The sequence below is a fragment of the Pelophylax lessonae genome (assembly GCF_965119305.1).
Source record: "Pelophylax lessonae genome assembly, chromosome: 1".
NCBI classification, from domain to species: domain Eukaryota; kingdom Metazoa; phylum Chordata; class Amphibia; order Anura; family Ranidae; genus Pelophylax; species Pelophylax lessonae.
The window spans coordinates 48890299-48904296 of NC_138768.1; the positions used below are offsets into that span (position 1 = coordinate 48890299).

The 13998-nt window shown below is 45.1% G+C and overlaps 1 protein-coding gene and 1 long non-coding RNA gene across 3 annotated transcripts in view; both read right to left on the minus strand.

Moving 5' to 3' along the window:
- LOC309553501 overlaps positions 1-13998 on the minus strand; it is a 1012307-nt gene that overhangs the window by 247252 nt on the left and 751057 nt on the right. The window lies entirely within an intron of this gene.
- Positions 1-13998, minus strand: part of ARK2C (arkadia (RNF111) C-terminal like ring finger ubiquitin ligase 2C) — a 156422-nt gene that overhangs the window by 41482 nt on the left and 100942 nt on the right. For both annotated transcript variants that reach the window (XM_082254684.1, XM_082254683.1), the window contains exon 2: positions 4171-4480. In XM_082254684.1, coding sequence (XP_082110810.1) covers positions 4171-4480 — 310 coding nt within the window. The remainder of the gene's footprint in view (positions 1-4170; positions 4481-13998) is intronic.

A 13998-nucleotide genomic window follows, 5' to 3' on the forward strand; every position in this document is an offset into this window, starting at 1 on the left:
CAGCCAAATCCAGGTTCCCAACCTGTCCAGCAGGGGGCAGTTAGGGGGAGCTGGGACAGCGCGGTCGCAGCTGCCGGGGGGGGGGGGGGAGATTCTCCAGTGGGGCATGGAAGCGGCCACTGCTCAGACACAGTTTACACCATCCATGCTAGGGGGGGCGCTCTGTCCTTGTCTTCATCCCGCACTCAGTAGGTCAGCGGTGGGGACTTTTTACTTCTCCTCACCAGGAATCCTTTAGTCTGTGGCAGAAGCAGTGCAGCCTTTTTACGGGGGAATCCGAGCGGCCCGGGGGGGGGGCAATTGCCCCCCTGCCCCCTGGCCCAGTCCTCCCCTTTTCGATAATAGACCCAGCACAGTAGATATGCAACTCTGAAAAGTTTATGTGTGTTGATCACCTCCTTTTGTATTGATAACGAGGTTCTTGTATGTTCCTCTAAACTGATAAGCTTGGCCTTGTGACTCTGTACATTTATCTACGCTTCAATAAAAAACGATTTTGAAAGAAAAGTAGTCATCATTGCCTGAGAGAGTGGAGTTCCACTTTAACACATAAATACTTTACTTTAAAGCCTAATTAACCACTCGCCGACCGCCCACTGTGATCCTGAGGGCTCCCCCATTTGCCAGCGGGGAAGCTGATTCACCGGGCACCCGCAGCCACTCCCCGGGAAGAGAGAACGGCGGTCTGCTGTTGTAAACACATCAGACCATTGTTCACTATGGAACCAATGCAGAGCCCCCTGTGATCCTCCTATCTACGAACACAGGTCTCTGTGTTGATTCCACAAGCCCCTCCCCCTCACAGTTAGAAAACACCCTCTTGGCTCACCTTTAAAGTGGTTGTAAACCCACATTTATGACTTTTACCTGTAGGTAAGCCATTAATTAGGCTTTACCTATAGGTACTGTAAATATCTCCTAAACTTGCACCGTTTAGGAGATATTTACATTGCATGCAGCTGATGACGTCATTGGCGCATGCGCTCTGAAGGAACGGCCGCCCATGCCCTGTGATGTGACCGGCGGCACCCACACGCATACACAGGAGTGACGTCGCGCGGCTCCCGGCCAGTAATACAGCCGGAGTCCGCAGACCCGGAAGGAAGACGGGCGAAGAGGGATGCAACCGGCAGCGGGGACAACGCGGGCTTCGTTTCAGGTAAGTGTCACACAATGTGCTAGTATGCGATGCATACTAGCACATTATGCATTTACTTTGCAGGGAAAGAAAAAAAGGAAAAAAAAAAAAAAAGGAAGAGTTTACTTCCTCTTTAACCCTTTGATCGCCCCTGGTGTTAACCCCTTCCCTGCCAGTGTCATTATTACACTAACAATGCATATTTTTAGCACTAATTACTGTAGTAATGTCACTGGTCCCCCCAAAAGTATCAAAAATGTCAGTTAGGGGTCCGATCTGTCCGCCGCAATGTCGCAGTCCCACTAAAAATTGCTGGTCGCCGCCATTACTAGTAAAAAAAATAAAAAAATAAAAAAATAAATCTTTCCCCTAGTTTGTAGACGCGATAACTTTTGCGCAAACCAATCAAAGTACTCTTATTGGGATTTTTTTTTACCAAAAATATTTAGCAGAATACAAATTGGCCTAAACTGATGAATACATTTGATTTTTTTACATTTTTTTTTATTGTGTATGACATGTTTTATAGCAGAAAGCAAAAAATATTGTTTATTTTTTCAAAATTGACGGTTTATTTTTTGTTTATAACACAAAATATAAAAACCGCAGAGGTGGTCAAATACCACCAAAATAAAATTCTATTTGTGGGGGAAAAAAAAGGACATCAATTTTATTTGGGTACAGCGTAGCACGACCGCGCAATTGTCAGTTAAAATAACGCAGTGCCGTATCGCAAAATATGGCCTGGTCATGAAAGGGGGTAAACCTTCCCCAAAAAGTGTCAGTTAGTGTCAGATATGCCCGCTGCAATGTCACAGTCCTGCTAAAAATCGCTGATTGCCGCCATTACTAGTAAAAACAATAAAAAAATAATTAAAATTCTATAAAAATATACCATAGTTTGTAGCTGCTATAACCTCTGCGCAAACCAATCAATATACGCTTATTGGGATTTTTTTTTACCAAAAACATGTAGCAGAATACATATTGATCTAAACTGATGAATACATTTGATTTTTTTACATTTTTTTTTCATTGGGAATGTTTTATAGCATAAAGTAAAAAATATAGTTATTTTTTTGTCTAAATAGTACCGTATTGCAAAAAATGGCCTGGTCATGAAAGTGGGTAAACCTTCCCCAAAAAGTGTCAGTTAGTGTCAAATTTGCCTGCTGCAATGTCACAGTCCTGCTAAAAGTCGCTAAGTGCCGCCATTACTAGTAAAAACAATTTAAAAAATTAAAATTCCATAAAAATATGTCATAGTTTGTACCTGCTATAACCTTTGCACAAACCAACATACGCTTTTCATATGATTTTTTTTTTACCAAAAACATGTATAAATATTGGCCTAAACTGATGAATACATTTGATTTTTTTACATTTTTTTTTAATTGGGAATGTTTTATAACATAAAGTAAAAAATATTGTTTTGTTTTTTTGTTTTTTTAAAATTGTCGGTTTATTTTTTGTTTATAGCGCAAAAAAAAAATAAAAAATGCAAAGGGTATGTTTTATAGCAGAAAGTAATATATATATATATATATATATATATATATATATATATATATATATATATATATTTATAATTGTTGCTATTATTTTGTTTATAGCGCAAAAAAAAAAAAAATTGCACAGGTGGTCAAATACCACCAAAAGAAACCTCTATTTGTGGGGAAAAAAAAGGACATCAATTTTATTTGGACACAGCGTTGCACGATGGCGCAATTGTCAGTTAAAATAAAGCAGTGCTGTATCGCAAAAAATGGCCTGGTCATGGGGGGGGGGGAGGCGGTAAACCTTCCGGGGCTGAAGGGGGTAATATAAACCATTGATCTGTTAATTCTTCATGTTCATTTTTTATATGAATATAGATTGCAGACAAAGAAGTCAGTTATTTGCTTTTGCCTCCAATAGGGGGCGCCAGAGGTGACATGCCCCTCTCTCCTCGCGCCCCTATCATTCCCATGACTTGGCATTCAGTGATGGCAAACCTTGGCATCCCAGATGTTTTGGAACTACATTTCCCATGATGCTCACCTACACCGTAGTGTGCATGGGCATGGTAGGCCATGATGCTCACCTACACCGTAGTGTGCATGGGCATGGAAGGCCATAATGCTCACCTACATCGTAGTGTGCATGGGCATGGTAGGCCATGATGCTCACCTACACCGTGGTGTGCATGGGCATAGAAGGCCATAATGCTCACCTACATCGTAGTGTGCATGGGCATGGTAGGCCATGATGCTCACCTACACCGTGGTGTGCATGGGCATAGAAGGCCATGATGCTCACCTACACTGTAGTGTGCATGGGCATGGTAGGCCATGATGCTCACCTACACAGTAGTGTGCATGGGCATGGTAGGCCATGATGCTCACCTACACAGTAGTGTGCATGGGCATGGAAGGCCATGATGCTCACCTACACCGTAGTGTGCATGGGCATGGTAGGCCATGATGCTCACCTACACCGTAGTGTGCATGGGCATGGTAGGCCATGATGCTCACCTACACCGTAGTGTGCATGGGCATGGTAGGCCATGATGCTCACCTACACAGTAGTGTGCATGGGCATGGTAGGCCATGATGCTCCCCTACACCGTAGTGTGCATGGGCATGGTAGGCCATGATGCTCACCTACACCGTAGTGTGCATGGGCATGGTAGGCCATGATGCTCACCTACACCGTAGTGTGCATGGGCATGGTAGGCCATGATGCTCACCTACACCATAGTGTGCATGGGCATGGTAGGCCATGATGCTCACCTACACCGTAGTGTGCATGGGCATGGTAGGCCATGATGCTCACCTACACTGTAGTGTGCATGGGCATGGTAGGCCATGATGCTCACCCACACCGTAGTGTGCATGGGCATGGTAGGCCATGATGCTCACCCACACCGTAGTGTGCATGGGCATGGTAGGCCATGATGCTCACCTACACCGTAGTGTGGATGGACATCATGGGAAATGTAGTTCCAAAACATCTGGGGTGCCAAGGCTTGCCATCCCTGGCCTAGACCCTACCTGTGGTGTGGAACCATCCGGCGGTGCTGAGCCTCGAGGAGCTGTTGCTGGAGGAGGTATTGCTGGTGTAGGGCCTGAGGTAGGAAGGAAGGTCCGGCCACCTCTTGGAACGGTAGGCCTGGCAGAGGTGGCAGAGGCTGGTGCAGTGCTCCATTATGCTGGTGTGCAGTAGCCATATGCGATGTCATGCCCTGCTGTGGCTGGACCTGGTGATGGTGCAGGGGGAAGTCCGGGAGCTGGGGTTGAGGGCTCAGGTGAAAATGGCGGCAGGAGGTAGCGTGAGTATGCTGAGATCGCTGAAATGGGGCACCTAGAAAACAACAAAAGAAAAGCCAGAAGGTGAATATTGAACCCATATGCAGTTTACATTGCTTGTCTAGAGATTAAGCAAGACATTCTACCCAATTTCAGATCATAAGCAATTTTTTTATTTTTTTATTTGAAAATTTAGTCTTATGCTGGCCATACACTATACGAAAAATCATTTAAACTCATTTTTTGAAAAACGAACATTCAGCCGACGTGCCGTCATGTAATGACCGAATTTTGATCGATAAATCGTTCCATGGACATAAATGAATCCATTCTTCGTTCATTTTGTCACATATGCTGAGTGCAAACAGTTGAGGCGACAAACACATTAACCTTTCAATTTATCGTTCGTTCGGCAGAATTTTCCAAACTGTTCCTTCGATTTTTTAGCTCTGAAAAGTTAAAATGGGTTTTCTATTTGTGCCCATTAACTGGACGAAAAACTGAACGAACGGACCAAATGATAGATTTCCAAACTATTTTTCAGCTATTGTATGGCCAGCATTACTTTACCCACTTAAAGCGGTTGTATCCTCAACAAAAACAAAAAAAAAAACAAAACAAACCCTACAGAACAATGGCATAATGTGCTAGGGTGCATCGCATACTAGCACATTATGAAATAATTACCTTAGAACGAAGCCCTAACACGGTCTCCCGGACACCGCTGAGGCAGCTGACATCTTCCCTTGCCGTCTCTTCCGGGTTCGGCTGCTCCGGCGCTGTGAGTGGCCGGAGCGGCGATGACGTCACACCTGCATATGCGCGCGGGCGTTCACTTTCCGGACCTTCAAAGCGCATGCGCCGCTGGTGTCAGCAGCTGCATGCAGGGCGAACATTTCCTAAACCGTGCAGGTTCAGGAGATATATATATATATATATATATATATATATATATATATATATATATATATATATATATACATATATATTTTTTTTTAGCAAGGACTCTGGAGAATAAAATGTCGGTTGTTGCCATATTGTATGAGGCAAACACCATCAGTAGTGATACTTCTCAGGCACGTTGGTGCTCTGGTTTCCAGCCATCAGGGATTCCTTGGACTGGGCCCTATATAGAAGGATCACAGGCGCTCTGTGTTCATTTCAGAGAGAAGAAGAGAAGAGAAGTTTTTGCAACCGTTGACCGTCCTTCTCTCTCAGCGGGGTGCCATCACCGGTGTCAGACGGCAATCGCGACCGCCGGCCCCGCACCATGCACGCGACCGACGTGACTGCACCGGTTCGCGCAGGAGAGGCTGCCTGCCGCAGTAAATGTGCTTTGGGCGGTCTTAATGTCGTTAATCATATATATATATATATATATACTGTATATCATATTCATATATATATATATATATATATATTCACATATATATATATATATATTCACATATATATATATTCACATATATATATATGTATGTCTAGGTAAAGAGCTGCCTGGGCTCTAGGGGTAGGGGTAGCCGTTGGAGCAGAATACATTAAGCCCTCTGTATTAAATCCCTCTATATACAATCAGGCTTGATGTGTATGTGTGTGTATAATAAAATCTATTCTGCAGCCTCCTCCATCCCCCTGTGTACTCTCCAATATGAGATCAGACCTTTGGCATGGGCAGGTTACAGTTCTAATGAATTCTAATGTTTGCTAAAAAAAAAACAAAAACTGCAAGACGTATGACCAAGCTGAATATAAGAACCCTTAATCTACTACAGACCCAGGGTGCTCTTTTCTGTGGCTCTATTGATGTCTTATTGCTGTAAATTCCATGAAGAACCCGGAAATTTCACGGACTTGAACAAAGTCCATGTTTTTGATAATAATGGAATCAATGGAAAGAATGCAAAGGGAGTAGCTAGAATGGCTTCCTATCTGTATCTTCCCAAATGGCGATGGGAGAACTGGGATGAGAAACCAAAAAGCTCCCTGTTGCCTCTACCTTCCAGTTACTCCGGTCATATGGAGGAGGTAGACGCTTTCTTTGAAGACCATGCCATGATACATGTGTGAGACGTCCATTGTTCTACCAAGAAGGGCAGCTGTACTGAAACATACAACGCAATGTCATTTTTGGCAGCATTCAGCAAGCTATGTGACCACTGGGGGAAACCATAGGAAACAATAGGCAGCAGCTGTCTGAACAGCTTTTTGCCTGCCACTCTACAAGCCCCCCTCCTTCCACAAACCGCCCAAAATCTGTGTCATTTGAGCAACCACACTATTACACTATGTGGTTTTATTTACTTGTCCTGTGAAACTGCATGTACATTCATTCTGTCTAATGGGGTAAAAATGGAATAATATTATGCTATTTTATCTCCTGGTCGAATGTTAGAGTGAACGTGAAAAATACCAAATTTTGGCCACTACATGGAGCTGGCAATTATAGTAAATAAGTATTTATCACTAATGATCTCTATCTATGTCAGGGGCCGGGGTCAGAACCTGTGACCTCTGCTGTGTCTGGCAGTGGCCCTTCTTGTCAAGCCACTGGAGATTGTTTTGACTTTATCGCCCTGTCTCTTGTGTCTGCTAAACCTTGAACTATTTGCACCTCCCATCAACTTCCTGATTTAAGCCATGTCTCTGCACTTCCTGTTAGCCAGATTATTGTGCTCTCTTCAGCCAATGTCTCGCTCTTGTTACTCCTGCTGCCATCTATATCATAACTAAAACTCATTACCAATCTTTGGCTTGTTTACTGACTACACCTCTGCTTGATCCCAACCTGTAACCACTTGTTACCAATCTTGGGCTTGTTTAGTGACTACACCTCCGCTTGATCCCAACCTGTAACCACTTGTTACCGATCGTAGGCTTGTTTACTCACTACACCTCTGCTTGATCCCAACCTGTAACCACTTGTTACCGATCTTGGGCTTGTTTAGTGACTACACCTCCGCTTGATCCCAACCTGTAACCACTTGTTACCGATCGTAGGCTTGTTTACTCACTGCACCTCTGCTTAATCCCAACCTGCAACCACTTGTTACTGATCTTGGACTTGTTTACTGACTACACCTCTGCTTGATCCCAACCTGTAACCACTTGTTACCGATCTTGGGCTTGTTTACTGATTACACCTCCTCTTGATCCCAACCTGCAACCACTTGTTACTGATCTTGGACTTGTTTACTGACTACACCTCCGCTTGATCCCAACCTGCAAACACTTGTTACCGATCTTTGGCTTGTTTGCTGACTACACCTCCGCTTGATCCCAACCTGTAACCACTTGTTACCAATCTTTGGCTTGTTTACTGACTACACCTCTGCTTGATCCCAACCTGCAACCACTTGTTACCGAACTTGGGCTTGTTTACTGACTACGCCTCCACTTGATCCCAACCTGTAACCACTTGTTACCGATCTTGGGCTTGTTTACTGACTACACCTCCGCTTGATCCCAACCTGCAACCACTTGTTACCAATCTTTGGCTTATTTACTGACTACACCTCTGCTTGATCCCAACCTGCAAACACTTGTTACCGATCTTTGGCTTGTTTGCTGACTACACCTCCGCTTGATCCCAACCTGTAACCACTTGTTACCAATCTTTGGCTTGTTTACTGACTACACCTCTGCTTGATCCCAACCTGCAACCACTTGTTACCGAACTTGGGCTTGTTTACTGACTACGCCTCCACTTGATCCCAACCTGTAACCACTTGTTACCGATCTTGGGCTTGTTTACTGACTACACCTCCGCTTGATCCCAACCTGCAACCACTTGTTACCAATCTTTGGCTTATTTACTGACTACACCTCTGCTTGATCCCAACCTGTAACCACTTGTTACCGATCTTTGGCTTGTTTACTGACTACACCTCCACTTGATCCCAACCTGCAACCACTTGTTACCAATCTTGGGCTTGTTTACTGACTGCACCTCCGCTTGATCCCAACCTGTAACCACTTTTTACTGATCTTGGGCTTGTTTACTGACTACACCTCTGCTTGATCCAAAACTGTAACGACTTGTTACCGATCTAGGGCTTGTTTACTGATTATGCTTTTGCTTGATCCCTACATGCTATATCTGCTACTGGACTCCGACTTGTTCACTTCCTAGTGGGGCGATCCTGAGGACCACGACCTGGTAATAACATGCAGAAAAACCCATCTCCACCATCATGAGCTCTAGTGAAAACCAGTTAGTGCTTAGACCCCGCATCTCGGGTGAGCCACGTCATCCGCCATGATGACCTGTTTGTATGTCTATCCTGCTTGTTGGTGGGAGTCTCTCTACTGTTATAGCTACTTGTCTCCCAGCCCGACCCTTGACCTTGACAATCTAGTGGCCATAATAAGGTATTTTCCTGATTCCCATCCTGATTTTGCCTTGAAAAAGTATTCATATCCCTAGAAATTTTCCACATTTTGTCATGTTAAAACCAAAAACATAAATGTATTTGTTGGGAATTAATGTGACAGACCGACACAAAGTGGCCCATAATTGTGAAATGGAAGGAAAATTATAAATGGTTTTTAAAATTTTTTACAAATAAATATGTGAAAATTGTGGTGTAGATTTTTATTCAGCCCCCCTGACTCAATACTTTGTAGAACCCCCTTTCCCTGCAATTACAGCTGCAAGTCTTTTTGGGGATGTCCCTACCAGCTTTGCACATCTAGAGATTTGTGATTTTGTGATTCTAACATAAGGGAAGACTTTGGGGATCCCAATGAAAGTGGGGTCTCTGTTGTAGAGGTGAACTATTGTGGGGGGGGGGGGGGGGTGGGACTCTGAGGGCCCTGATTTGAGGAGAAGGGATTTGTAAGACCATGATGTGGGGGGGGGGGGTTGGGGACCCCAATGAAAGAAGTGAAAGGAGGTCAGGCCCATGGGGGCCCAGGCCTAAAGCTGTGTAAGGGGCCCCAAAATGTCTGATGGCTGCTCTGTTCCCCACACACTGCACCAACGTTCCGCATACCGCTGCCGGATTTGATGATGTTACCTGGAGACGAAGCTGTCTCCTGCAAAATTCAGCCAATCCATGAAGAAGAGGTATTCATCCAATGAGGTGCGGCGATAGCCGTGCTGTGTGCAGCATCATTTCCTCCCAGCTCCCCAGTCAGTCTGCATACAGAGCTAACGTTGACAAGGAGGGGAGAAAACATTCCTGTACAGGCTGCATTTGGAGACTTTATTTTTTGGGGGGAGGGAGGGGTGCAAGTAGCTGGTCTTGTCTAGGGCGCAAAATATTCTAACCAGGGCCACTGATAGGTGGGACCACCAGTCCTCCTGTAGGGGGCCCAGGCACACAGGGGGGGCCCCAACAGCATTGGGAATTCGTGCAGTAGAGGGAGGGGCAATCACAGAAGGAATCCCTGTGCGGCTCTCTGCAGCAGCTGAAAAACAGTTTCTCCCCCTCCTGCCAGTTTTCAGCTGCTGCAGGGAGAGACACAGACACAGGGCATTGTTCCTGTAATTGCTTCTCTGACACCGATCCCCCACCCGGTTCCGCCTGCTTCTGACCCCCTTCACATGTGCCCCCCTTTCACTGTGCCCCCCCCCCCTCCCTCCCGCAGTGCTGAAGGCTTCCCTGTCCTGTAAAAAATAACAAATTGCAAAAAAAATTATAATAATTAAACATTGTAATAAATAATTAAAAAAAAAGTTAAATAAAATTTTAATTTTTTTAAATTTTATATATATATATATATATATATATATATATATATATATATATATATATATATATATATTTTTTAAATGTAAAAAACAAATAAAAAGGGCAAAGTCACACAGGTTCTCTGTTATGTTTGTATCCGCTAATAATGATTTTAGTGCAGGGCTGGTGCAAGGATTTTTGCCGCCCTAGGCAAAATAAAAATTGCCGCCCCCCTGGAAAACATATTAGTTCTCCTGGCACTGCAGGGACCCTGTAGGGCCCCTCTCCCACCCACCCCCCATCCCAAGTTGCTGAAGGGGTAAAACCACTTCAGTGACACACCTTGGCGCTGGGTCAGGCTCCGCCTACTCTCTTTTGTCACGCATGCACATTAGGTCTCCCCCGTCAGCTGAGCATTAGACCTCCCCTTAGGAAAGCATTATTCAATGCTTTCCTATGGGGATTTCGGCGACGCTGGAGCCCTCACATAACGTGGCTTGCTGTAGCGCTCAGGCGGCGCACAGCATGAGGAGTGCCGCACCGGCCGGCGGTCCATTACTGATTCCTGGTGCAGGATGCTGGCGCCCCCTGCTAAGTTGTGCCCTAGGCGGCTGCCTAGGTCCCCTTACAGGTAGCGCCAGCCCTGTTTTAGTGTATTTTTTATGAAAATATTGTCTTGACATATTCGGGGGCCTGCCAGGTAGTCTGTAGGGGGCCCGGTGACTTTTAACAGCAGCCCTGAGTCTAGCACCAGTCCTGCTTCTCTGCATCTTCATCAAGGCAACGACTGTCAAGAGTCAGTAAGCAATGGAGAAATGAATAGACACGTTAATGTAATGTAAGGGCGGCGTGTCAGGTGGGAGGCAGCCGGGAAATATCGAGGAGAGACGCCGGCACATGTGGAAGTCGGCGAAGGGGAACTTGATTAATAAATGTTTGCATCCTCTGTGACTTGTCATATACTAAAAGCACAATTACACTTCCATTAAAAAAATATGACGCGTAAAAGTTCGGCACTAACCAATTTGCAATTTAATTTTTATCAAAAATTACATTTCTTTTTCTATCTTAAGCTATCTATAATTTCATAAAACGTGACAATAGTTTATATTTCTTGTCTTTCCAATCAGAGAAAAAATAGTACAGTGAAGAATGCCATGGGATTCCCAACATCCTGATGATTGGCTCTTTGATGTTCTATAAAGTCAAATTGCCCCTGTTTATAACGCAAACTGTTAGACAGATTTTGCGTTGCGTTGTTGAGTATGCCGTCCAGTTCTGGGCACCGGCCCTCTGGAAGGATGTGCTGGAACTGGAGAGAGTCCAGCAGTTGCGGCCGTTGCTCCATGAGCCTTGGGGTGGGAGACGGACCACACAATATTTCCCCCCCCCCCCGTCGTCGGCTCACTCACCCTAGACGGAAGTGGAGAGCAGGCGGCAATTGCTTCCCCCAGCGGCGGTGGCTTCCCCTGCATCTCCTCCTCCTTGGCCAATAGCATGGCCTCTCCTTTTGGCCAATCAGGAAACGGGTCTCAGGACCCGCTTCCTGATTGGCTGGGAGGAGGATCCGTGTGATAATAGCGAATATTCATTCGCTATTGTCACACAACTGGGTGGGCTCAGGGCGCAGTGCTCTGCCTCTGGCTCTAATCACGTGCTTAAAAAAAAAACAAAAAAAAAAACCCATTGAAATCCATGCGTCCGGCGCACTGCATGTAGATTAGGGGGCTGGACACATGGATAGGGGGGCGGCGCCCCTGCCCCCCTAAATGCACACGCCACCACTGGAGTCCAGAGAAGGGCAACAAAGATAATAAAGGGACTGGAGGATCTCAGCTATGAGGAAAGACTGCAAGCATTGAACTTATGGAGAAGAGACGATTGAGGGGGGGATATGATATCAATGTATAAATACCAAACTGGTGACCCTAGCATAAAGAACAAACTATTCAGAGAAAGGGAATACAATAAGACACGGGGTCACTCACTAAAACTAGAAGAAAAGCATAGACTACGAAAAAGGTTCTTTACTGTCAGAGCGGTAAGGATGTGGAATTCTCTTCCACAAGCAGTGGTATCAGCGGGGAGCATCGATAGTTCAAAAAACTATTAGATGGGGACCTTAAAGACCACAACATACAGGGGTATACAATGTACGGTTAACAGCAAACTCACACACACATCATCTGTGCCCCGAGCCCACCAATTGTTGAAGCCTATTAGAGCCTCTCAACCTATTGAAATCCATGCGTCCGGTGCCCTGCATGTAGATTAGGGGGCCGGACGCATGGATAGGGGGGGGCAGAGCCCCTGCGCCCCCACTGGACGGGCCTCCACTGGAGGTAGGTCTAGCTAGCACCTTCTGGCTACCCCAACCTCTATATTCTAATGCCGCTTTTTGCATTGACCTTTCTCCTAAGACCCAGTCTGCCTGAACAGTATGGTCACTTGCTGACTTGGCATTATCCACAGGCAGCTTAACCAGTGTTAAAGTGATTTTAACCACTTGCCGACCAGCCACCGCAGATATACAGTGGCAGGTTGGGAGGTTCCCGCAAATCGCCGTACCTGTGCGGCAGGAGCAATCCTGGGGGCATGCGTCCATTTGCCAGTGGGGAAGCTGATCCATAGGGCTGGTGGCCGCGAATTCCGCCGGGCAGCCGCGATCGCTCCCCATGAAGAGAGAACGGCGGTCTGCTGTTGTAAACACGGCAGACCGTTCTTCTCTCAGCAATTAACACAGAGCTCCTGTGATCCTCCTATTTAGGAACACAGGTCTCTGTGTTGATTCCATAAGCCCATCCCCCACACAGTTAGAAAACACCCCCCCCCCCAGGCATACATTTAATCCTTTGATTGCCCCCGGGTAAACCCCTTCCCTGCCAGTGTCATTAGTACAGTAACAGTGCATATTTTTAGCACTGATTACTGTAGTAATGTCACTGGTCCCCCCAAAAGTGTAAAAAATTTTCAGTTAGGGGTCCGATTTGTCCGCCGCAATGTCGCAGTCCCGCTAAAAATCGCAGATCGCCGCCATTACTAGTAAAAAAAATAAAAATGACATAAATCTTTCCCCTAGTTTGTAGACGCGATAACTTTGCGCAAACCAATCAAAATACAGTTATTGGGATTTTTTTTTACCAAAAATATGTAGCAATATACAAATTAGTTTAAAATTATGAAAAAATTTGATTTTTCATTTTTTTTGGGGGGGGGGGGGGAATGTTATATAGCAGAAAGTAAGAAATATTGTTTTTTTTTTTTTCAGAATTGTTGCTTTCTTTTTGTTTATCGCGCAAAAAATAAAAATCGCACAGGTGATCAAATACCACCAAAAGAAAGCTCTATTTGTGGGGGGAAAAAATAATTTTATTAGGGTACAGAGTCGCATGACCACGCAATTGTCCGTTATCTGCTGCCATAATCCCGATATTTAACGTCAAAGTACCGACATAAAACTGCGGCGGGCGGTCCGTAAGTGGCTCAGAAAGGACCAATGCCCATACACTGGTGACCGTCACTTGGACAGCAATCTCTCCAGAGATTGAAGAAAACTTTTCCAGGCGGTCTACCAGCTCCAATCACATGAACGACCTCAATATCATAACTCCAAAGATGGCAAAGGAAGTGACCACATCGGGTGATTTATGGGCTTTAATTACTGCATTGATTTATATGTTTTCTTAGTTGCCCACGTAAGCAGCCAGGGGAAATAAAGCGATGAACTGAACGCATTTAACAGATGTCCGCAATCTAAAGGATTATTTATCACCGCTGATTAAGCCTAAATATATCAGCTGGATAAATTCTGTCTCTTCCAATGGACGCAGTGATGAGTTACAATGATACAAATCAATAGCAAGTTATCATCATCTGTCATGACATAAGAGAATATTGTGAC